This window comes from Glycine max, chromosome 10 (genome assembly GCF_000004515.6).
Source record: "Glycine max cultivar Williams 82 chromosome 10, Glycine_max_v4.0, whole genome shotgun sequence".
NCBI classification, from domain to species: domain Eukaryota; kingdom Viridiplantae; phylum Streptophyta; class Magnoliopsida; order Fabales; family Fabaceae; genus Glycine; species Glycine max.
Window position 1 is genome coordinate 35839316 of NC_038246.2, and position 27470 is coordinate 35866785.

Genomic DNA, 27470 nt, shown 5'->3' on the forward strand with positions numbered 1-27470 from the left:
TATAATGATTTGCTCAAAAAGATCCAAATTTTTAAAATTTTATTGAGCTTTATAGAGTCAAAAACTTTAATTATGATGATTATTTAAAATAGAAAAAATTTACAATTTATTATATAAAAAATAATTGTTAATAATTAAAAATCACTATGCCATGTATTTAAGGATTTTTTTAAAAATAATCTTATATTTTTAAGAACAGATGAGGAAGTATATCATAAAGAATAGAAAAATTATTGATAAATACCCAATATGCTAACAATACCTAGTGAGAGAGAAAGAAAAGTAAAAAAAAAGTATAAATGTTATAGGTAATGAGATTTGAGATATGAAGAGATAAATAAGAGATATTGATTAGATATATAAAAAAAAAAACATAAGTATCCATGTATTCCTGATTTTTTTTAATTTTTATTTGAAAACTTTGATTATAGAAAAATAAATGAAATATTAAGTTGTATATCGATAAATTGTTGGTCCAAATAGTAGTGAGTTAAAGTAAGATTTTGGATTTGGATCTCGTAGATGAAAAAAAACATTGTTGGTCCAAATTTCTTTGACTTTATTATGAAATCTGATTTTCTTAGAAGTCGTTGGGCCGGTGACTTTTTAGTTTTCCTTTTTTTTAATATGTTTGAAATAGAGGTCGTAGAATATGTAGGGATTTCTTTTTTTTTAAAATAAGTATTATTAAAATAAAAATTTATTTAATTTATTTAATATGATTATTTTAATATTAAGGATAAAATATTTATTTACTAATAATAGGTAAGAAAAATGGGAAAAAGAAAGAAATAAATCATGAATAAACTCACGATTTCAAATTGGAATTAAACAAAAAAAAATGAGGTTGCAAGGGGTTTCATGACTTTGGTGAGGACAATTTTTTTTATGAAAAGGAAAATTAAGAACATTCTAATTTAATTTTTACAATGTAGATTTTACTGTGCAAATGTGGTTTACCAATTGTTTAGATTAATAAAGAGAAAAAATTAAAAGGAATGAGAAAACAAATAAAAATTAAAGATAAATATAGTCGAAAAAAGTGTTGTTTAGGCAAATAGAAAAAAAGAAAAATAAGTGGAAATATTAATATTACTTGTTTGAATGAACGTAAAAGAAAGCAAAAATAAATAAATAATTATATTAAATTATTTTGTATTAATTAAAAAAATACACAAATATATTTCTAAAACAATTTTTAAAAAATTTACTTAATAAAAAATTATTTAGTTTTTTACGCATTATCTCTCATGCCTCAGTCACTAATATTAAATTATGAGTAGAGACGTAAAGTAACAAAAATATTAAATTATGCCTCATTTCGTAATTCCTTATAAATTATGTTTATGTTTATTTTTTTTATAATGCTTTAGAAATGATTTTTTCACTATCCAAAGTATTATCTAAAGAGTTTTGAAGATAAAAAATAAAATAAATATAATTTATAAAGACTAAAAATAAAAAAATAATTTTATAAGGACAAAAAGTAAAATAAAATGTTAAATTTTATAACTAAAAATATATTTAAACTTTTTCTTAATATTATATTAAAAAAGCTAAAGTGATATTTATTGTAAAAATTAATAAAAAAATTAATTAATGTTATATTGAAAAGTTATAAAGATATTTATTTTGAAATATTTTTTTCTTCTAACTTTTATTTAGAAACAGAGAGAATATTTAGGGAGATTAAATTGAAAACAAAGTGTATTTAAAGGGGCATATTTTATAATAATAAACTTGCCACCCTTGGTATATTTTCTCTCATCATTTTATAATAATAAACAAAGCATGGCTCTGCCAAAAAGCTGATCCCAAATGAGAGTTAAGGACTCCAATTAACATTTAAAACGTTTGATATTATATAGTATTATATTATTAAGTGTTGATTTGTGTGTGGAAAGAAGCGTAAGAATTTATAGCGCAAACAAAGTTGTTGGAGGGCATAATAGTGGCAGAAGCTTAAGAACTTCCTCTCATTCACTCACTCACTCACTCTCCCTCGTCGCCGCTCACTCACTCTCCCTCGCTCGCCGCTCACTCACTCTCCCTCGCTCGCTCCAGGTACTATAATGCCTCTTTCTCTTCCTTCCATCACATACTTCCAGCAAATTAACTCTTCTCCATGGGCTAGGGTTTAGTTTCATTTTGTTATTGTAAACTTTTAGGTTAATAACTCTATTTGCATCGAGAAGTTCTCTGATTTTCCACAACTTGGGAGGTTCACTCTTCGCACTGAGGGTAAGAGTTAGAACATATTTCGTGTGAATGTGTCTCCAATATTAATATATGTTTCAGCGGTATAATTTATTCTATCTTGCAGGAAAAACTGTTGCCATGGGAAAAGTCACTGGCCTGTGAATTTGTAACAACTTTGACATTGAGGTAAAGAATATTTGCCTTCCATGGTCAACCTTGTAATACTGTTAAACTTTTCATATTTGCTCATATATTACTCTATATTTCCATTTATTTTTTAAAATTTAGCTTGGCAGTTATCTAGAGGACCTTTCTAGTCTTTTTGTTGTGTCTAAATATAATTAAAGTGGAATTTGATTTGGAAATTGACTTGCAAAGGGTTGAACTGAAAATAACAAATATTTGACATGTTTCAATCATTATGTCTATAGATTTTCTGGTGTTCTATATTTATTGGAAAGCAAAATGTTTTCTTTAAGTGCTTTTTCTTTTGGGTTGGAAAGAACTTGTATACGGCCTTACAAGGCCTGGCTACTTCCAACCGTGCTACTCTTGAGATATAAATTTGAAAATGGATGGTTTTAAATTAATCTGCCTTATTAGTTGTAGAATTTGATGACTATTAAACAAATTTCCTAGTGGCAGTTGACTAGCATCTTTTATTTTGATAGTGATATTATGATTTGTTTTAATCAATCATGTTGCTTAGTAAACGTGATGGAATTTTGTTGAATTGAAAATTTGCAAGTTAGGTTCACCGGCCTATGTTTATGTCTTATTTCTGTGTACCAACACATTGTTTGTGGAAGCATATACTAATTATCATATATATATATATATATATATATATATATATATATATATATATATATATATATATATATATATATATAAGTGTGGTTGTATTGTGCAGTCTAATTAACTGCAAGCTAAGGGACCCAGTTTAAAAGACAAATACATGGGGGAGCTAGCGAAGAAAGTGAAGGGTAGATAGATAGGTGGACGTATGAGAATGGTGACATACTGGTGAGACAGCAGGGGTAGTTTTCATTGTTCTTTGAATTTACTTGGCTTTAAAGCTCGCATGGCATGAGCTGCGCTTAACTCAGTCAATCACACAAGTCGATTCAATTTCAACTTCATAGTAGCATTTTTTTTTTGGGTATTGAATTTAAGTAGCATTAAATGTGCTAGCGTATACAGTTTTGAAGGTGGTCTGTGGTTCTACACGGGAAAACAATTGGTGTTAATGTAGAAGATGATGATTCATACATGGACACTTATGTTAGTCCTTTGTCTACACAAATGACTTCTAACAGCGTCGGAGAAGAAGAAGCTGACGACGTTCATGCTAATCGTAATGATCATGATGAAGGAGAATTAATTAACATCGTCTAACGTAATTTTCTAATATAATATTTCATTTCAGTACATTCATTTACATAACTCATACAATGTTTTTTGATAATATTAACTAACTCAACTTTTTCTCTTTAAAGGACCATGGCTACTCCACCTGCCTCGCCTCCTCCTCCTCTTCCCTCCTCCTCCTGCAGACGCATCAGCGTCTCCATCTACGTTGAAGCGGACACGCAAGGCGACACAGCTACGATCATTGGCCACTAGACCACCTGGGGCAGAAAGACCTGTGGTCAACGTCGATCCTACTACCGACAAGACCGACGATCCACACAAGAAGAAATTAAGAACATATTTGGGGATTGTCGCTCGTGATAAGGTCGACGTGACATATGACACCTGGAAGGAAGTCCCTACTGCTCAGAAGGATTTGATATGAGAGGATATTCTGATATTTGAGTTTTCTTTGTTGATTTTCTTTAATAGTCTAAATTTGTTATTTACTTACAATAAAACCTAATTTATTGTTTGTCAGGCGGAATTTGAAATTCCTGAAGCTTCTGACAGTAGGACAAAGAAGAAAATTTTTCAGATTGTCGGCAAGCGCTTGAGGCAGTTTAAATCTGACTTGACTAGGAAATGGGCACTTGCAGCCAACAAGAACAGTGCGAACGACATTGTCTGTGAAAAATATGGCATTAGCAAGGATAAATGGACCCAGTTTTGTCAGACCCGCAGAGACCCCTCATGGGAGGTATGCACTTTGTCATTTTAGTTGTTTTCCACAACAAAATCACTTCTTATAATTTATTGTAATAATCATTTTCATTAATTTTCAACTTTTGCAAGATGTGCGAAGAAGCTGCCCAGAAGCAAAACACTGCCCCCCACGTATTGTCTTGTGGGGGTTATGAATATTTAAAAAAAAAACTCATGGCTGAGAAGACAAAGAAAAGACTTGAAGAAGCTGCCTAGTCTGGAAGCAGTGAGGGCATCATTGACCCTCCATCTCCCATCAGACACCACGTGAAATGGAAGAAGGCCCGCACGAAGAAAACTAGACAGATGACGTCTGAGGCAGCAAAGGAAATAGCTGACAGGATTTTAAGTCATTATTAATTAATAATTGTAATTATCTTTGTGTATATTGTGAATTCCTTGGACAAATATGTGTTCGGTACAGGATTCTTTGGACGAGCAGGCGTCACAGGGATCGTTCGTCCCCCATGGACGTCAGGATATCCTGACTGCTGCCATTGGGCGACCAGAGCACCCTGGCCGTGTTCGTGCAGTTGGAGCCGGTGTCACCATAAAGCAATACTTTGGATCGGCTTCACGACCGTCTCGCAATTCTTCCTCCATGCCTCCTGAAGACCTAGAACAGCTGACCCAACAAATCAAAGACCAACTGGAGGAGTTAATCACAGAAAAAGTGACTCGAAAGATGATGGAATCCTTCAGCCATATGCAATCTCAGTTTCAGTCTCAGATGCAATCACAGGGACTTGCACTACCTCCAGAGCCAGAGGTTGGTCCCTCAGGTCCTCGTGTCAGCACAAAGGAGAGTTACGTTGCTCCCTCAAGGAATGATCTAGGGACGGGTGACTTAGACAAATGCAGGTTATATATTGAAAAAAATCCTTCCCGCCTGGTTGCCCTAGGAAGACTTTATGTGGGATCCACAACAGTTCACAACATCCCTTTGTTGCATGACCAAGTCAAGGCTGGTGTTGAGGAGATTAAAGATGCAGAGGCTCTCGTACCTGTACCTACTGACGAGGTTACCTTAGTGGGGCAGACACTTAACACCTTCCTTGCTTGGCCAACACATCTTGTAAAGCGTTTATCAGAACAGGTATTTTACTCTGATTATATGTTTATTTTTTTCAATTAATTTGGTCACCATAATCAAAACTTGTTAATTAACCATGTTCTATCAACAAATAGCTGTCTCCAGCAAAACCTCCAGAAAGCCCAGATGAAGAGGTCGATGATCCCCTATACCTGATGACATTGACCATCCCACAACTGTTTTTGAAGCCGCTCCAGGTTATGTGGGATGCTACCATATTCGGGGTGTTTAATCAAAACTTGCCGTTGTATATAAAGTACAAAGATCTCTCTGAAATTACACACGGTGGTCAATGTCTCAGCATATCTATTATACAGTTGTTGATTCTGTAAGTCATTTTAGATTACTATTAATTACCAATGTAATTGTTTTGAATTCATACATAATTAACTTTGACTTAACAACACAACCATTTGACTGAGACAAGTGTGCGAGCGGGGAATTCTGATGTGTATGGATTCCTCGAGTCACAGTCCATTCAGAGATCTGGGCAATCATAATTTGAATCCGAAAGTTACATCAAGAGTTGGATACAGAGTTCATAACGAGATGTTTACCTTGGAGCCTACCTGAATGGGTAAGTCAAACACAATAATTGAATTTAAATAATCTATACTACTACAATAACCCATATTCGTCTCTACTGCAACGGACACTGACAAATGATTGTCATTCTGCCTAAGGAAAACCTAGTTGTCTGGTTTTGTTCTTTATATAACAGGCCAGACAACTACCTTAAGGGAATAATTAACAGGTTAGTATTGTTTTCAATACATTTTCATTGACATAACTCAACAACATCAATATTTTAATGTTCCTCATATTCAATACTAGTGCTTTGAAAGGACTTGATGATACTCCACAACCGAAATCCAAGGCTGCTACTAGGTGGATTGTTGTTAAGGTACGTGATTTAAATAAAAGTTCTACTTATATATATTTTATGTGTGTGTACACTAATTGTAGTTAACGTTAAATTAATATCCAAATTTCATTATGTATTTAGTGTAATAGACAAAAAAGATCACTGAATGTGGCTACTACGTGATGCACTGGATGTCCACGATAATCTTAGGATCTTTCAGGAATAATTGGGAGATGGTAATTGTTTATTACAAACAAATTTGGTTTTTTTATAATTGTTATTACATTATTAATTTATTTTTTTATTTGATCATGCAGTATTTTAATGAAGTTAGACAATTGGAAGCAGAGAGATTCAAGGCACTTCGCATACAGTGGGCACAATATTATCTAAAAGTTAGAAATCAAACATAGGATGTTAGGCAACTATGTAACTTTAGGTTAATTAATTAGTTTACGTACTTTACATTACATTTTTTACAATTGTTGTTTCATCTTAACATTGAACAACCTTTGCTGATAGCTAGTTTTTTGCTAAAATCTATTTGAAAACAGAATGCAAATGATATATGTTGTGTACTGTGTGGTCAGATTTTAAATTTACAGGTTAAATTTTGGTTTTTTTAAAAAAACAGAGACATTATTTAAAAAAAATTCCTGAAAACAAAATCGATTTTTTATAAAATCCGATGTTAACTGTCAATAGCAACACATTCGTTAACATCGGTTTTTTGAAAAAGCCGATGTTAAAATTCAATAGTAACACATTTCTTAACATCGGTTTTTTATAAAAACCGATGTTAATGTGGGTTAACATCGGTTTTTTGAAAAAACCGATGTTAACTATCAATAGTAACACATCCGTTAACATCGGTTTTTTCTAACATCGGTTTTTTATAAAAACTGATGTTAACTGTCAATAGTAACACATTCGTTAACATCGGTTTTTTAATGTGGGTTAACATCGGTTTTTTTGTCAATAGTAAAACATTCGTTAACATCGATTTTTTGTAAAAACCGATGTTAACTTTCAACATTAATATATATTTTCTGGGTGTAATTCATATTAGCAACATCGGTTATTTATATAACCGATGTTGGTAATTTTACATTAACATTGATTTTTAAAAAATCGATGTTAACGATAATACTATCAACGTTGGTACTTTCAACATCAGTTCAAAAACCAATATTGAAAGTCATAAATAACCGATGTAAAAAACATATTTTCTAATAGTGATTTAACTTCAATTATATCCATGGTTATTCATGTTTTAAAATTTTATAAACAATGAAATACATGTTTAATTTTATTGAAGTTATTGTTGTTAGATATGTTGTTAGTATATCATTTACAAAAGACTAAATTATGAGGTAAAAATCTAAAATTGCAACATATTGAAATGTGTTCATGATAAATATATTGAAGAACAATTGCAGAACTAATTTGGAGCATCAACTTGACAATATCATATGAAATGATTTAATAAAAATATGAGAACAAATCAAAATATTTTTTTTTAATTTGCAAAACAAAATTAAACCTAAAAAAGAAAAAAATAAAAAAAGTATTTAATCTTATGTTTACATATATTGATTTAATATATATAAAAAATATACTTATATTTCTATTTTTTATTAAAAAAATATTGTTTATTTTCATAAGAATCAAATTTAGGTGTAGAGTAGTCTATAACAACTAACACATGATTTAACTAACTTGTTTAAATTTCTTGATGTTGAATTTAAGTATAGTCAATACTATAAAATTTTAAATAACTTTTCTATTATGAATAGATGTTAAAATAATAAAATAATATTAAATTTAATATTATGCTTAAATTTTATCTTTTTTATTAAACTATCTTGTAATAATTATATATTATTTCTTTTAAAAAGTTACTAAATTAATTTTTTTTATCTACTTTTGTTATTTTTTTTTTATCAAATCTCATATTCCTATTTGTATACATTCACTTCATTTTTTTAATCACATACAACCACTTCGTTAAGTACATCTATATAACATGACCAATATTATATATTATTTATCTTTTTCATTTTGCCTTTTTTGGGTGCATTTATTCATTATAAAAATTGTTTTAATAAATAAAAATAGGCTAATTTATTTGATCAACAATATATTGAATAAGATAATATATTTTTAATCAATTTAAATATGAATTTTATTTCAAATTATCATTTCTTTTGTACACAATTACACATTATTTAATAAATTTTTAATATATCAAGTTATAGATATGATAAAAAAAATAGTACATTTTAATTTAAATATCTTCATCAAATTAAATTTAAATTATTTTTTTCAAAGCTGATATCAACTCTACCATGTAGATATTAAATAGTAAAAATTTTATTTGCAAAATTTGAATAACAACATTTTTATAATAAAGAGTTTTATATAATAATTCACTAACATTTGTGTTTAATTTGAAGTGTTTACACAGATTATAATGAGAAAGAGATGAGGGATTAGGTCCGTTGACGATAATTACAAGGTTCTGTCCGTGCAATTATGTTCAACAATTTTAATAGTAAACCAAATTAGTTTCATTACATATCATTTCTCCTAATGACAACCTTTTGGATTTCAACTTTGTCAAAGATTGAGCCAATGGAGAAGAACAAAGACACAATTATTTTTTGCATGCAGAGACAGGTTGAGTAGTTAAGAAACATGACGAAAGAAAAAAGAATGTTCTGGATGGAGCAGAGGTTTTTTCTCACAACACCAAGGATTTTAGGTAAAAAGAAAGATAAAAGAGATGACATGAGGAGAGAAGCTTTCCTTAGAAGTTTTGATTTTAGCCATTGCATTGGATGACACTGATGTAAAAAATCAATGGTCATAGATTTGGGTAAGGAATAGGGGGAAATTTTTTTCCCAAAGATTGGCACGTGGATGTTGCTGCTCTTTCTTTTATTAGAGGTAGTAGATAGATAGATAGATAGAAATTTCCTCTTGAATATCTATTATGATAGCTAAATTCTAAAAATCTCAAAAAACTACAAAACTAATCAACACAAACAAACATGAATTTGGATCCTTCACTTTATCCTCAAAGCACATCCTTTACTTTCATGCATCTTTTGTTGTTGAATTTAAATGTGTAAAAGAAATAACATGTGCTCGAGAGAATTTCATATACACAACCTACCCAAAATTTATAAAGAAAACAGGTATGTACCAACAACTAATGTCCAACCAGAAAATATCCAGCAGGCATATCAAGAATCAACTACTACCTTTCTAAAAGTTTCATTATAGTCATTTCATCAAATATATCCTTGTTGTCACTGAGAAAAACATGAAAAACTAAATATTAAGAATACAACTGAAGTAGTGATTTAATTGCCTAAAGTCATAAAAGAGTATCAGAAATTGCTCCCAAGCTCTACCCATTTTTATAAAAAACAAAAACAAAAAAAAACTAACTCGTAAATGAGTATCAACATTATTGATTTGATTTACTACCATGTGTTTGGTTGGATTAACATTTTGAACACAAGTTTTAGATGCAAAAGAAGAATAAACTAGAGAAGAGTACAAGCAAAAAGATTTTCTTCTTGTAAAACAAAATTACAATATAAGCTCTTCAAGAAATTCACTTATTGAAAAACATTGCAATCGTATAATTCTTATTTAAAGACCAACAACATGAAGAGTCTTTGTTCACCAACACTAATGAACTTCAAAGTGACCTCTTCAAATGATAAAATATAATTCTCTTCAATTGATAAAGATTAAGAATACAACTAAAGTAGTAATTTAATTGCATAAAGCCATAGAAGAGTCTAAAAAATTAGAAGAGTATCAGAAATTACTCTCAAGCTTTATCCATTTTTTAAACAAAAAATCTAACTCATAAATGAGTATCAACATTATTTATTTACTACCATGTGTGTGTTTGGATTAACGTTGTGACCATAAATTTTAGGTGCAAAAGAAGATGTTGTGAAAAAATTATCAGAATTGAGCATTGCATATAAAGATGACGTTGTGAAAAAATTATCAGAATTAAGCATTGCATATAAAGATGATGCTATGAAAAAATTCTACACCTCCAAAGTTCAATTCATAAACACAACTCATCTAAAATATTCAGTGGACTATCTTCATGGAGTGATGTTTCTTAAATGAAAAAGTTGTGATAGTTTTACATATGGATCTCCATGTTTGAAGAAGATTCATTAGGAAAAGATGTATAATGATATCTATATATTATGATTTGGGCAATTTTTAGTATAATTGGACCATGATTTGGTAGTGTTAAAAGTTTATAGGCATGAGAATCCAACCCACCACTAAATATATTTTAATCAAAATCACAAGGGCAGCACAATTAATTTTAAGTAATCAAATGTTAATTCTCAAACCGTAAAACTGAAATATAATAAATAATAACTACCATCAAATTATCTTAACTTGGACACACTTGTATCTTAGAATTGCTTGAGCACTCATAGTGCAATCCATGAAGATTTTCGAGGCTCAATAACTGCAAACACACAGTTAAACAGATAATATAAAAGACATATTGAATTTCACCATCTTCTCGCTTAAAACATTGTAATCTCCTTACTTCAACAATATCAGATAGAAGGGTTGAGTCTTAGGGGCCTAGGTTTGCAATTTTTTCCCTTAATCACCAAGCATCCAATGATGCATTACAAATGAAACTCAATCATCTGAAAGCTTGAGAAAAAAAATTTATTTGGTTGAGCTAACCATGTGCAATTTTCTTTTCAAAGTTCATGTTTTATAATAAACTTAGGCATTAGATCAAACACATAACTTGCAACTCATAAATCAGTCCAAAACAAATAAAAAAAATACAATATCATTCAAACAAAATGCAGAAAGACTCGTATAACATTATCCAGATAAAACAGAGCACTAGGCAGTGCTACACAAATACACAAATGATAGTTATTATAAACAGAACCACTACATTACAAAAAGGATAGAAAGTAATAGGCTTAAATCCTTACCAATGGCCATTAAACTTTCAACAACAACTGCAAAATTTAAAAAATATCGAAAACATGTTTGTTAAATAGTCTTTAAAAATCCATTAATGTAAATATAAAGCAAACCATGAGTCCATAGATAGAAACACGCTTACAAAGTGAGGTGAGGTTGTTGAGTTTTCACATGTCCAAAAGGTTCTTACAACGGATAATGAAAATGCAAAAATGAGCCGAGGTTACTGCAAATAGAAGCGCGGTAAGATAGAAAAAATAGAGCATGAGACAATGCATAGAAAAACCCTTACCAAGTAACCCGAGCTTCTTGAATCAACACAGGTTGAGACCCTTTCTACAACGGAGAATGAAAATGTAGGAGCACGGTTAGGTTGCTAAACAACTGAGCTTGAAAGGCAGACACAAAAAATGACCGAGCTTGAAATGGAAACGCAAAATATGATATTTGGTTGGAAAACTTGTTATAGCGTGTAGAATCAACATAGCTCGGCGAGGTGACATGATAGGTCTGGTCAGAATCAGAGCTAATGAGTAGGCTTTCAAATTGAAATTGAAATTCGAAAAAACCCAAGAAATGGTGGAACGAAGGAAAAGTAGAAGCTGAGTGTGGGTGTGTGAAGAAGTTGGGATATTATATTGGCAAAAAATCGAGAAACGGACAGGTGTGCAAGCTAGTCATTTTGTTTTACTACTAAAGATTAGATTTAAAAAAATTTAAAATGGCAATCATTTTCTAGTTTTAATTTCAAAAAATTTAAAAATCAGTTTTTAAATTTAGTTTTAGCTTTGGCTAAAATATATGAATAGTCACATATCTTCTTTTTTTTTCTAAATTAATTCTTTAACTTTTAAAAGTTTTAAAATTATCCCCTTACTTATTTAATTCATGATAAGTTAGTTCTTTTTTTGAAAAATTGATATTTTTTATTTTTTAACACGATTTTGAATCTTTTTTTTTAATCGATCAAGATGTAAAACTTGTTTCATTAGATTCATTTACATAAAAACTATAGGAATTAACTAATGTTTGAAACAAAAAAGGTCACGAAAAATGAGTCTATGGAAAATAAGAAAAGAATGTGATGTTAGATTTTTAGGTTTTCGGTTGACTTTGAGATTCACTTTTCATGCATTTTTTACCTTGTGTATGTCTTTTTTTGTCTGAACATTAGTTATTTTTCATATATTCCAGCAAATGGATCTAATGAGATAGATTTCACATCTTGAATGAATAAAAAAATGTCAAAATCATGTTCAAAAATCGAAAATGATTATTGTTTTTCAAAAAGATTAATTTGTCATGAATTAAATAAGGAAAATATTTTAGAACTTTTAAAAGTTAGGAAAACCAATTTAAAACCAAAAAAAAAAAAAAGTTAAGGGACCATTTCTATATTTTAGCCTATAGTTTTTATCTAATTTTAAGTTTCAAGATAAACTCATTTTAAAAGTTTTCAATCATAGTAAAATAAGTTTAAGAAGAAAACTACATGATCCATATATACATTGTTGGGATTTAATTCCAAATATAGGGATCCAATCAATCAGCCAAATTTTGATTCTAACAGACAATCATCAATCCTAACCACATGCTTTCTATTCCTATAGAGAGAAAAGTACTATACAGAGATAAATAGAACCCCTTTGTGTTCCCATACTCAAAATCATGATGAAAATTATATGCGGAAGCATACCTGGATTAGCCATAATGGAATGATGAAGATGAAAGGTTGATCAGAAAATTGGGTTTTGTGATCTTCCAATTGTAGAGAGCTCTTATCTTTCCTTCTCTAAAGGTTTCTCTTCTGACGGGGATAAAGAGAAACTGTACGCGTTGCATTACGTTGCTCTCTACAAATGGGGACCATAATCCTTATGAATGTGTTAGACTTTATGAGCTCAAAATTTGCCATTACATGCCTTGAGCATATTCCAAAAATCTTGTCCATTGATTACATCCGCATGTAGAACCAAAACAATTTTCATTGTATCAATCACAACTAAACTCATCAATGATCACTAATGCTGACAGAATCAAATGACATAAACTCATCATGAAATGTATAGCATGAAAATTACGTGAAGGTAGTCTGTACACGTCTATTTTCAACTGGTCCTACTTTACCTCAATGAGATCATTTAATAACCTTAGTGTACAGAGTGTAATAACTGAATAATAAACCATATATATATAACCAAATATATCCAAAAGTCAATGTATGCATACATAAAATCTAACATAGAACATAAAATACATAAAAGTGACTAACTCCAACTAAACCAAAGATTCCTCGAACTGTAAAACACCCTTGTGAGCAACATGCTCATGAAAGACCTTGGGTGGAAGTCCCTTAGTAAGAGGATCCGCTATCATGGAGTTTTTCCCTAAGTGTTCTATGGAAATTTGTCCACTCTGTACCCTTTCCTTAACAACTAGGAACTTAATGTCAATATGCTTCGCCTTGGTCGATCTCCTATTGTTGTTAGAGTACAATACAACTGATTTGTTGTCACAATATAACTTAAGTGGTCTTTCAATTCCTTCCACAATTTGCAGCCTTGTGACAAAATTTTTCAGCCATACTCCATGATTTGATGTCTCATAGAATGCCACAAATTATGCTGCCATGGTGGATGAAGTAGTAACGGTTTGCTTGGCATTGCGCCAAGAAACCGCACCACCGGCTAACATGAAAATGTAACCTGAAGTGGATCTCAAACTATCTAGGCATCCTGCAAAATCTGAGTCAGAATACCCAGGGATCTCTAACTGACCTGACCTCTTGTATGTGAGCATATAGTACTTTGTTCTCTTCAAATACCTCATAACCCTTTTGGCTGCTTTCCAATGATCCATTCCTGGATTGCTCAAATATCTGCCTAACACCCCAACTATGTATGCTATATCCGGACGCGTACATACTTGGGCATACATCAAACTCCCTACAGCTGATGCATAGGGAATCTTCTGCATTTCTTGAATTTCCAAATTTCCTTTTGGGCATTTGTTTGAGACTAAACTTGTCTCCCTTAGCAACTGGAGTATCGCCGGATTTACATTCCTGCATGCCAAACCTTTTAAGTACCTTTTCGATATAGCTCATTTGTGACAATCCTAGAATACCCCGAGATCAATCTCAATGTATCTGAATTCCTAATACAAAGGAGGCGTCACCAAGATCTTTCATTTCGAAGTTTCTTGATATAAATCTCTTGGTTTTGTGCAACATGCCTATATCATTAGTGGCAAGCAGTATGTCATCAACATATAAGACCAGGAAAATGTATTTGCTCCCACTGAATTTATGATACACAAAATCATCAACAAGATTCATCTCGAAACCAAATGAGAGAATTACTTGATGAAATTTGTGGTACCATTGATGAGATGCATGTTTTAGCCCATAAATGGATTTTGTCAGTTTGCAAACCATATTCTTTGGGTCTCCTGACACAGTTTTCTGGTTGCACCATATAAATTGTTTCATCAATGTTGACATTTAGAAACGCCATCTTAACATCCATTTGATGAAGCTCAAAATCATAATGTGCAACAAGAGCCATGATTGTCCTAAAAGAGTCCTTCGATGAAACTGGAGAGAAAGTCTTTTTAAAGTCAATCCCTTCCTTTTGGGTATAGCCCTTCGCCACAAGATGAGCCTTATACCTCTCCACATTACCATTGGAATCCCGCTTGGTCTTAAATATCCATTTGCAACCAATGAGTTTCACACCTTCTGGTAATGGGACGAGTTCCCAAACTTTGTTGTCTTGCATGGACTTATACTCCTCATTCAATGCTTCAATCCACTTTTCTGAGTTGGAATCTTGCATGGCTTGATGGAAGTTGACTGGGTCATCTTCCATCATACCATTATTTTCCTCATGTTCCTGGAGAAATACCACATAATCATCTGGAATAGCACTTCTCCTTTCTCTTGTGGATCTCCGCAAAGGTATTGGCTCATGAAGCATAGGTTCTTGAGGATCTTGAGTTTGTTCTTCATGAATGACTAAATTATCTTGAGTAGGAGATTCAATAACAATGTCTTGTAGAGGTTCCAAATTTTCTTTATCAAAAGCAACTGTATGAATCGGTTCTGGAATTGTTACTGATTCTTCCTCTAAGACAAATTCTCTAACCTTATTCTTGCCCCCAAACTCAATATCCTCAAAGAATGTAGCGGTTCTCGTCTCAAAAATTGTCTTTAATTTGGGATCATAAAATTTGTAGCCCCTGGATCTTTCAAAATAACCAATAAAGTAGCTGCTCACTGTTCGAGAATCCAATTTCCTTTCATTTGGCTTATAAGGCCTTGCCTCAGCTGGACATCCCCATACATGAAAATGTTTCAAACTAGGCTTTCGCCAACCCAAAGCTCATAAGGTGTTTTGGCAGCTGCCTTGGTTGGCACTCTATTTAGAATGTAAGCTGCAATCTTTAGTGCCTCTCCCAGAGTGACTCTGGTAAGTTAGAATGACAAATCATACTTCTTACCATATCCTTAAGAGTTTTGTTTCGTCTTTCAGCCACACCATTCATGTTAGGTGACCCTAGCATGGTGTACTGTGGGACGATTCCACATTCCTCTAGGTACTTGGCAAAAGGCCCCGGACATTGTTCACCTAAATCGTCATATTTGCCATAGTATTCACCATCACGGTCAGATCTGACACACTTTATTCTTTTGTTGAGTTGATTTTCAACTTCAACTTTAAATGTTTTGAACACATCCAGAGATTGTGACTTTTCATGTATAAGAAACAAGTATGCATATCTAGAGTAATCGTCTATGAATGATATAAAATACTGTTGACCATTCCCTGAAGGTGTATGAAATGGCCCACAAATGTCTGTATGTATCAATTCCAAGATGTTTGTAGCTCTATATGCACCTAATTTCTTACTTTTGGCCTGTTTACCTTTAATGCATTCAACACAAACATCAAAGCTTGTGAAATCAATGGAATCCAAGATTCCGTTTGACACAAGTCGTTCAATTCTATTCTTAGAAATGTGACCTAAGCGTTTGTGCTATAATACTCCTGAGTTTGTATCATCAATTCTAAGCTTAGTACCATGCAATCTTGCATTAAAGGATTCACCATAGGAGGCTACAGTATCAAGTAAATGTAGATTATCATTAAGCAAGAGTGAACCAGATCCAACAATATCTGAATTAAAAGACAACCTGAACACATTGTTTCCAAATGAACACAAATAACCTAATTTGTCCAAATAAGAAACAGAAACCAAATTTCGTCTAAATGACGGTACAACAAAAGTGTCTTTCAAATCCAAATAAAAAACAGTACATAATAAAAATCTAAAGTGCCCTATAGCTTTCACTTCCACCGATTTACCATCTCCAACATAGATCAATCTTTCAGAATCAATTGGCTTCTGGTAGCGTAGGCAACCCTGCATTGAAACATTGATGTTAGTAGTGGCACCAGAATCTAACCACCAAGAAGTGTTTCTAGGTACTGAAGTTAAATATTGACCTCAGAACAGGCCAAAGTAAGAAACATACCCTTCTTTGCACGCCAAGCATGATATTTGGTACATTTCTTCTTTACATGTCCAGGCTTACTGCAAAAGAAACAGTTGTCACCCTGATTTTGTTTCTTTTGTCCTGGACCCTTAGCAGCTTCATCCTTGGGCTCCTCAGTCCTTTTTCTTTTGCCCTTGTCTTTAGAGGTACTCACAACATGAGCACTTTTAGTCCTTTCTTGCTTTAACCTTTTCCTCTTCTTGCACACAGTATGAAATGAGCTCATTAAGAGACCATTTCTGTCCTTTTTCTTTTGCCCTTGTCTTTAGAGGTACTCACAACATGAGCACTTTCAGTCCTTTCTTGCTTTAACCTTTCCTCTTCTTGCACACAGTATGAAATGAACTCATCAAGAGACCATTTCTCCTTATAAGAGATCTTAAACTCACTAAAATGTGAAGGAAGAGAAATCTGCAACACTAAATGAATAAGCAAGTCTTTCGATAGCTCAAGATTTATGCCTTTAGTTTTGAAGCAATATTTGACATTCCCATAATGTATTCCTTGACATTTCCTTTGCCTTGATACTTCATGGAAATCAAGTTTTAAAGGAGAGTACTTGTTTTCGCCTTATCGCTTTTTGCAAAGCGCTTTTCAATTTCAGCAAGGAAATCTTTGGCACTGTATCATCCAAAACAGTGCCCCTAAAAACCTCAAGAATGTCACGCTTAATGATCATAAGACTCATGTGATTTGAGTGATCCCACTTCTCATAAAGTTTCCTCTGTTCAGAGGTACTAGAATCTATAGGAGAAGAGAGTTTCTCAATCCTTAATGTAAGGTCTAGATCTATGCAGCCAAGAACAATTTGCATGTTCTCTTTCCAATCCTTGAAATTTGCACCATTAAGAACTGGAACCAAATTCAGATTAGCAGATATAGAAGCAACAACTGAAAAGATCAAAACAAAAATACAATAAGCTCACGTAGCATTCATCAATGCATTTAAATAATGGTATATCTCATCACAAGATTTCCAGTGCACCATTAATATCAAGTCTTTGGACAGTAATATTAATTGTTAGTGAAATCCTTGTTGTAATGTTCAAACATTGATAAACATTGATAATAGAAACATGTCAAATAACAAACCCATCTTTTGATGTGACTTATCATTCACATGCAAAACTTCATAATTATCACATGTTTAACATCACAGGTGTGTATGCAACTTAATTAAATGATAATTTTTCTTTAGGCCAATCATCATTCATATAAATAATCACACACGTCAACATTTAACATTTCTCATGAACAATCTACACAAGAGAGATCACTTTAGTGATATCTTGATTCAATTAGCACATTTAAATGCTAAATAATTAAAATGATATACCATAAATGAATTTTGAACATTGATGCACCAAATCCAAAATTAAAATGTTTTCTGAGTAAATTATTTTAACTTTATTTATTTATTTTAAATTTTAGAGGTCCATGATTATTATTGTAATATACCGCAGTGGCCTCTAAAAGTAACAACAAACATATAAAGGAAATGTTGGGATTTAATTCCAAACATAGGGATCCAATCAATCAACTTAATTTTGATTCTAACAGAAACAATCATCAATCCTAACCACATGCTTTCTATTCATGTAGAGAGGAAAGTACAGAGATAAATAGAACCCCTCTGTGTTTCCATACTCAAAATCATGATGAAAATTATATGCAGAAGCCATAATGGAGATGATGATGAAAGGTTGATCAGAAAATTGGGTTTTGTGATCTTTTAATCGTAGATAGCCAGTATCTTTCCTTCTCTGAAGATTTTTTTTCTTCTGATGAGGATAAAAAGAAATTGTACTTGTTGCATTGCGTTAAGTTGCTCTCTACAAATGAGGACCATAACCCCTTATATTGGTAAGGGCCATCATCAATTACCTCACATTTGGTAATTATAATTTGGTCCCTCATCAAATTATAATATCACTGGTATCTACACAATTATATTTCATGATATATATGTCCTCAGTCATATTTTTATATTAATTAGACCACTTTAATATGTTGGCTATATATATATATATATATATATATATATATATATATATATGACTCAAAATTACTAACATACATAGCACATATTTTTTATGTTAGCGTATTTTTCATCTTATAAATAAATTTTGACTAGTTATACTTCATTTAATAATATTATATTCAAAATATCCTTCATTTAATAGTTTATTTATGTTTAATGATAATTTAGAGAAAAAAATATTTTTTAATTAGGAATAACACAATTTAATGAAGTAAATTTACTTTCATAATATGTGTGAAATTTATTTATTTTTCCTTATAAAAGATAACGGAAGGAGTATGAGCTTCTAAAACATACCTCAAATTCACAAGGTGATCATCATAGGATTTAATATAAATTTAAATATCATCCAAATAAATTACAACAAATATTTCTAAAAATTCCTTTAGCACAGTATTCATTAATCTGATGGAGGTATTAGGAGCATTTTTTAAACCAAAAGGCATACCCAACAATGATTAAACGGGATGCCCATGCTAGTTTCCTGTTTTCCCCTTTAGCAAAAATATTAATTAATAATAATAAATTTAGAGAGAAAAGTTATGTATAAATACGTATTTTAAATATATTATTAGAAACATGATAAATAAATAAATTTAAATATATTTTAGATATACAAGAAAATATTTAAATTGTGGCATAAGGTTATTTTAATTATTAACAATTTTTATAAAATTATAAAAATTTAATTTTGATGTAAGATAATACACCTTCAAGTAAGAGAAGTGAAAAAAAGATTTATAATATCTATGTAAGAGAGAGAGTAAAAAAATGAGAAAAAAATGTTGAATAAAATGTGGATTCTAATTTTATAGTACAGTGTATATGCTTAATAGTTAATAATAATCAAATTGTTTTTTATTTTTCTTCAAAAGGTAAATACGAGCTGAAAAGAAAGTCCTTTATATGTATAAAAAAGATAAAGTCCTTCATATCTGAAAGTGATCTTGCCGATTAGGAATTTTCGATTAGTACGAACAAGTGCATTAATTTATGTGGAATTATTTTGAGTTAATTAGTAGTTTTATATTTGACTTTTAATTGTGTTAAAAAAAATTGACTCTTAAATATATAATATTTTTGGTTAAATATCTAGAATTAGTAATTTTATCTAACTCAAATAGAATTGTCTCTAATAAAAAATATATATTATCTAGAAAAAAAAATTAATATATAAAACTTTGTACAAAAAGAGAATACAAATAATGTGTTTGAAAAATGGATGTTATGAACTTTTCTTATTTTGAACTTAACAAGAAAAAAGTAAGTCTCATATACTATTCTTTTTTTTTTTTCTAAATGAAGGGAAAAGAGAAAAACTCTTAATTTCTCTTCCATTCTATTCCCTATGTTTTTAATTACAAGATTTTTTTTAAAATTATTTGTTTCTTTTGTAAGATTTTATTTCTAATTTTTAGATACATTGATTATTTTATTTTTACATATTTTTACATAATTATTCTCTCTAAATATTAATAAGAAACAATTAAGTGAATAAAAAAATAAGAAAATAATAATTTTAAAATGATAGTATAAATAATTGACACATTTAATATGATTAACTAAATAAATTATTTTTCTTAAGGACGTGAATTAATTAAAATATCTTATAAGATTGTTTACAACCTCACCTATATAATTTGGAGTCATGGGCTTTTTTAATTTTAGCTACATTTTTTTAAAGATATTCTTATTTGTTCAATTCTTTCACCTTTTTACTCAATCAAATAATTGAGAAAATATAGTTTTATTTTTTCATATCAAGAAATGTAAAATAAACTTGTTTCTTTTCTCCTTTCTGACTATTTTCTGCTTTATTATTTTAAAAAAGCCTAAATATTTTTGTTAAAATTAAAAAAAAAAACATATTTTAAAATTAAGAAAAAGGTTAGATAATTATAAAAAAAAATGTCGCTTAAAAATTGATCTATACTTTTTAATATTTTAAACTGATGCACATAAATCAAAATTTTAAATTGACAGATAATTAAGATAGAGGGAGTGATAAAAAAAAAAAAGGATTAAATTAAGGAGTGAGTTTCCCGTTGATGAAGGCTCCTTTATGGATTACGTTGAGGGCTCTCTTCCAAGAATCATTTATAGAAAAGAATAAAAAGAAACAAAAAAAAAAGTAGGGAAAAAGAAAATTAATAATTGATGAAGTATTTTTTTTAACTAATTGCTATATTATTTGTATTTTTAAAATAGATTAATTTGTTGGAAGTAAAAGATTTTATAATTCAAAATTTGACTTTTTTTAAACTGAATAAGTCTTTTATGTAAAAAGAAAAAACTAACTAAGTTAAAAAAAGAAAAGTCTTGCGTGACTTATTTATTTAACAGACTGGTCTAAATATGATCTCTGCCTAATCAGAGTTAGATTGTAAGTTCTGACAAGTAGCCTGATCCAATTCCATATAACATGTTTGAGAACACGTTAGTTTTCTGTTGAACGTAAAAGCTTCAATTTCTTGTTCTCACGTTTGGTGCATAGAAAAGCATGAAAACCCATTAAACGGAGATTGTAACGATAAAACAAACATGCACATAACTGTTAGCAGATTGCTTCACTTTTCATTTTGTTTGAGGCCTATTAGCATTTTTCTTAAAAATGGATTGAATACACACAGTTGAAAATGAACAATGTTATTTCACGGAGTAACATTTGTAATTAAAGAATTGTACATGAGATTTTAGCCAGAGGCACGCACCAAACTTCCTGTTCACATCAATAGCAGTGCACACTGCAAAGTTAAGATCACAAAAGCTATCTAAAAAGTATTATTTGGTGAAAATTCAATCACAGCAAATCCAACAGCCAAAATGGGGGTCTGCAAAATTCCCTTGTGCCAAAAATGAGACAGATAAAAGAATGCAAATTTGCTGATGTTGATGAACTTAATTCATCATCTAATTTTATCAATACTACTCATGTATGTTGACAAACAACATAAAATAACTGCTTGGTTTCTTTTCATCAGAGGAAGATGTAAAGAATCACTTCCAACTCATCCAAGCTCAAGTTATTTGGTAAAGACTATTACAGCATCTTTGTCCATGTGCCCAAAAATGGGAAAATAGCAAAAAGCACTCGCAACAGCAGTGGTGTGTCACTTTTTCTTTGTCTCCTACTCAACCTACCACCTTCCATCGGCGTCCTTCGTGATCCATCCATGCCACGGGAAGACTTTGTCGCTGGTCTTGACCTCTCCAAGTCATCCCATCCACCAAAACTCGGTGCTGCTTCTCGGCTGCCTGTATCAACTGAACCTTTATCCTCAACTACCCATGATTGGTACCCCTTTTTGGTTTTCTGTTTTTCTTCTGGTTCTTCCTCAACTCTGGTGTAATTTCTAACACGGGGTTTCCTCCTCATCCTGTACTTGCGTTTTGGTTTGCGTTCGGACGGTCCCCATAATTTCTCAAATGCTAGTGCAAGTGCTGACTGACCAAGGGGAAGAATTAATGCCATGAGGAAAGCTTTTGGGCCACTAGATATCAACCATGACATGAGGATGACAGGCAGCGTCCAACCATAGGATTTGAAAATCTGCATTTGGAGAAAAATGAAATACATTGCAACACCTCATGCCAATAAAAATATTTCAATGCATATGTAGACAAAGGTAAGATGCTGTGAGTTTACACAATAGAAACAACAACAGCAACAACAAAAGTCTTAATCCACTAGGTGTTAAAACTGGTGCAGCACGAAGACTTTCTAGAAAGTTAGCCATCCAAGTACTTCTTACCCAATAATTACCAAAAAAAATATAGCTTCTTACTTAATTAAAGCTTTTGGAGAATATTATACTTTTACATGACAAAGCAATGATGGGCAATATATTCATAAACAGAATAAATTACAAATACATAGGTGATATGTAACTAGACAACAATTACTTTCAAAAGTTTTTAGATCTTTCAATGCACAGATAATTAGAAAAAAGTTGAGAATAATTTTATAATGATACTGAGAGCAACAACTACATAGTGCCTTCAAATAAGAGACAATAACATCTAAGGGAAATGAGAATGAAAGAAAACAAGATACAAATTTTGAGAAAATGCCAATACAGATCCTTTAAGTTTGGGCTAAGATTATCTCTGCAGCCGGAAGTAAAAATGGTCAAAGAGCTGCCTAGAAAACCAAACAATTTGGTGATTATTATAAAACAGTGATCAATTTGATCTATGATGGTTTCATGATTTATAGCGGCAACAATTATTAATAAGTAATGGTTCAACATATAAACGTGATATGTTTATAGAGCAATAACAGAGTAGGTTTCAGTCCCCCAATCTAAGCATTTTCAGTTCTATTTGCCTAGGTTTGTAATGAAAAATTGTCCGACCCATTGACAATCTTCACCTATTTACGTCTAGATAAACAATTGTGATTTAAACATAATTTTTTTTATTAAAATCTTCTTGGTCAGTTCATGCCTAAGATCTAGAGTAAACTGACAATATCTGTCTGCATGGTGTGCTTGGTGCCTTAATCTTCCTCATATTTTGGTTAAGCAATGCTTTTCTGTAGTCTGTGTCGTGAGTCATGACTCTTGATATCAAAGCAAAACACATGCTTTTATATACTAGGAATTAAACTCAAGTTCTGGAGGAAATGGAAACTGGTATCCATCACTAGTAACTTCTCTAAGTACAAGGTTTCATTCTCTACTGATGGATGCTCTAGCAACCAAGTATTGAGGTCATCTTAGTTTCTTGAATAAAATATGTTGATAAGAATTTAGCATACATAAGTATCTTCCTATATCTTGAAGCACTTTTACTGCCAAGTAAATCTGCACAACAACCTTGTCTCTAGTAATCGAAATTCACTATAGGAACTACCTAAAATCACTGTAGCTTAGCTGAGACAATTCTCATCAGAATGCACAGCCTCAATCGCTCAAGAGATGACTTCAACAAAGAATCCACTGAAAATCATTTGTCTGCCAATTTTATATGAAACCATTTTGTTCTATATTAGACATAGAAAAATATACTCATTATCAAATCTGTCTACTTTATCATGCAGTAGATTTTTTTCCCATAGAAATATATGAAAAAGAGGAATGGTTTCTTCCTATGGCACTCAACTCACAGCTATATTTCCCATTACATTGGTTACAAGTTTGAAATTTTGATAGTAATCTGAACAATATTATACTATTATATACTGGCATTAAGAAAACTATGAATTTTAGATAATGAATGAATTTAAGTGTTCCTCTCAGGAGTTCAAAAGCCTGAGATCTCTCCCCCAAACCTATCTCTCACTTAACTGAGTGCCCCTAATCTTCTCTCACTATCTATTTACAGCTTGTCTCTGTCAAAATCTGCTAGATTTCTAATTAACAATCACTAACTAACTCTAGCTTCTTCACAAACACAACTCACATACTGGCCAAGTACCTAACAGAATACATTACATAAAGCTTCAACATAAGCCACGGTTCAAATAAGACATTTAGGTTAAGGGTTAGGGCATTACTTGTGGTTTGTCTATAATAAAATCAAATGACATCTATTAATATGCCTGTCCCAACCAACTGTCTCAGATTTTGTGCATATGACATACTGTGTTCTTGCTTCAGTTCCACGTATTACAACAGTTTACTAGAAAATATCATTGACATTAAGGTCCAGAGCAAAAAATGCACATGCTTTTATATAAAAGTGTCCCCCTCCTCCCTCTCTCTTTTAGTAAAAGAGAGTTATATCCAATATTGTTGAATTCAGTTCGTGAATACTAACAGAAAATATGCAATTAATCAATTATACTACTTTACAAGCTGATCACAGTCATTAGCAGCATGCCCAAATAATGGGAAATCATTAAATCAATAGTATCTGTAACACCTATTATCACACTTTAACAGTTATCCTATGACAAATCCCAGTCTTGATTTCATATTAATGAATAGGATGATGAAATAAAATGATCAAATCCTAGTTACATTGACAATGCATATAAATTAAATTCTAGAGTTTATTAACTCATGTACACATGCAATTAATATAAAAATGGTAAGACACAAGAAATAGAAATCATCTACTCCTCTTTCAATATACTTCCATCTATAGCCATAAATTCAAAAAAAAAAAATCATTCTCTAAACAAAATATTTCATAAAAAATGCCAAATTTCCTCATAAACTACTTGCATCTTCCACATAAAAATAAAGGGCATCATTCAAATAACCAAAATAGCAAGTGTCAAGTCTCACTCTCAGGGTATATTTGGTTATCCAGTAGTAAGTTGTTACGCACGTGACAAAGGAAAAAAATATATAAAAAAACAAAGACACAAACACTTGAGTGCTTGACACAAAAACAAGATAGACAAGAAAAAACAGTAGAATTGATTTAATTTAATTAAAAGGCATTTAAAAATTTCAAAACTCCCATCCAATCACAGACAGTATAAAAATATTTAGACTGAAATTACATAAAAATCAAACTCAAATTGGTTCATCACCTGGAGAAACCAGACACTGTCAATGGCATCTTCCAAAATCCCACTAGAAGTTTCTTCTACTACTTCTTCTTCTTTATCCTCAAATTCTCTATCTTCATCAGACCACCACCTTCTCTTCTTCCCGAACCCTTCTTTTAGTTCTTGTTCTTGTTCTTGTCCCTTTCTGACATCGTTGGGGGTGAAATTTCGGGGGCGAAAGGTTTCGGCGTTGGAGTCCCAACGCTTGTTGGAGGAGCAAGAGACGAGAGAAGGGGAAAAGGGTCTGGCTAGAAGAAGGGGTCGCCATGAAGAAGGTGGAAGAGGAAGAGGGTGGCTGAGAAATTTGGAACCGTGGCAGCACTGAAAGTGGTGGTGGTGATGATGGGTCTCCATTGGACGCTACACCTCTTCATTATCTTAATATCTTTCTCTCCGATAATTTCTCAAAATATAAAATGTCCGAACGCGTAACTAAAAAATAATAATTGATAGTAAATGGGAATGAGAACCTTGTCCTAACATATAGGAAACAATAAATAAAAAATTTTGTTCTTAAAAGTATCATGAAAGTATCATACTAATAAATTCATTTTAAAAAAATAAAAAATAAAAGGCATTTTCTAAAAGTATAAAAAAGAAGATTAATTCGTCTCATTTAATTTTCGTATATTAATATCAGGAAACTCACCTATATGACATGGATAAAAATGTGATAAAATTGATATTTACATAAAAATAAAGATTAAAATTACTGATAAATATGTCTCTAAATTTAATAATTTATTAACATTTCCATCCTTCAATTATATTATATGATTTACAGATAAGTATATCCATAAAATATATAAACTTAATTAGTTAACATTAGAAATAAGATATATGCATCAACAATACATTAGACTTAAAAGTTTCTAATTTTATTATTACAAATATTTATTATCATATATTATAATTATAATTAGGTGTAGTTAGTTGAGTGTTTTGGGGGTTATTTTCCAACCAAAATTAGAGTTTCACCTTCATGACCTATACTAATCTTAACTTTTAATTGTGCGGATTACGAGTTAAAATTTCAATTCTAATTGAAAAATAGCACAAAAAAACTGCAACGAAGGTTTTGTCTATGAAAAAATCATATTATAGTTACTGACCATATTCTTGAAAGGCTTGCGTCAACATCTCATTAGTTACTGACCAGTGATCATGACATGTTCCCAACAAAATGCTTGTGTTTAGTTTCAGGGTATAAGAGTTCTTTTGGTTTTGGTTTGCTAGAAAAGTTCACCCTCAAGGCCCAGGAATTCCTGACAAGTTCATTTACAAATTTCAGCATGCAAAAAGTTTGAACATAGCTTGTAAGCAAATGCTAGACAAATGAAAGAGCCATTGATCCTTACTTTTCCATCAAGATTTTCTATTACTGCATTACAATCTTCAATACAACTCATTGTCACAAATGCAAAGCCTCTACTTTTTCCAGAATCCCTGTGGTAAAGAACCTAAATATAGATATAAATAAATCGTTAACTTTACTGTAAATTAGGGAATGCATCAAATCCACAATATAATCAAATCATAAAATGAAAATTGGATTCCATTTAGCTGCAAGTTCGAGGGATGTATGCTAACAAAGAATTGTTCTACGAAGTGAGAATATGCTATCAAATATCCAAACTACGGATAGAAGTGGTGTTTATTTCCTCAGATTCGATTCATGCCCCCATGCCTTTTGTATTTGCTCTTATTTTTCTTCCTTTATAATGCAATATTGAGCTCGCGAGGTGTCAATGTAACATGCTCTTAAGTTTTATTTAAATTATTGTTTGTTTGCCTATGCTAGGTGGTCGTCTAATATGATAATCTGTGTAAGATACATCCTCTTCAGATAAAATATAACATAAAAAAAGGTCAATAGTAATAGTTGGAGATAGGTATCTTATAAAATTATTTTTCTATTTCTATTTCAGTTGTTTAATTTGAATGTATTGCTTATGGTTCAAACCAATATATATTCATGTTTTTACATTTGTTATGAGAACTTTATTTGTCTCTTTCTTATTTCTTTTTGGCACTCATACGTTGGTTTCTTTTTTTAGATATGAACATTTTTTTTTTGAACGTTTTAATTCA

General features: G+C 31.2%; 2 protein-coding genes across 2 annotated transcripts; both read right to left on the reverse strand.

The window, feature by feature from the left end:
• Positions 1 to 13898: 13898 nt before the first annotated feature.
• On the reverse strand, positions 13899 to 14255 carry LOC121172972 (secreted RxLR effector protein 161-like). The gene has a single exon (XM_041006208.1). The coding sequence runs from the start codon at positions 14253 to 14255 to the stop codon at positions 13899 to 13901; it is 357 nt and encodes a 118-aa protein (XP_040862142.1).
• A 7321-nt stretch (positions 14256 to 21576) lies between these two features.
• On the reverse strand, positions 21577 to 25793 carry LOC100797034 (uncharacterized). Its single transcript, NM_001317547.2, has 2 exons — positions 25362 to 25793; positions 21577 to 22427 (listed from the first exon to the last, which is right to left on the reverse strand). The coding sequence occupies exons 1-2, from the start codon at positions 25731 to 25733 to the stop codon at positions 21918 to 21920; spliced, it is 882 nt and encodes a 293-aa protein (NP_001304476.2). The 5' UTR covers positions 25734 to 25793; the 3' UTR covers positions 21577 to 21917.
• Between the last annotated feature and the right edge of the window lie 1677 nt (positions 25794 to 27470).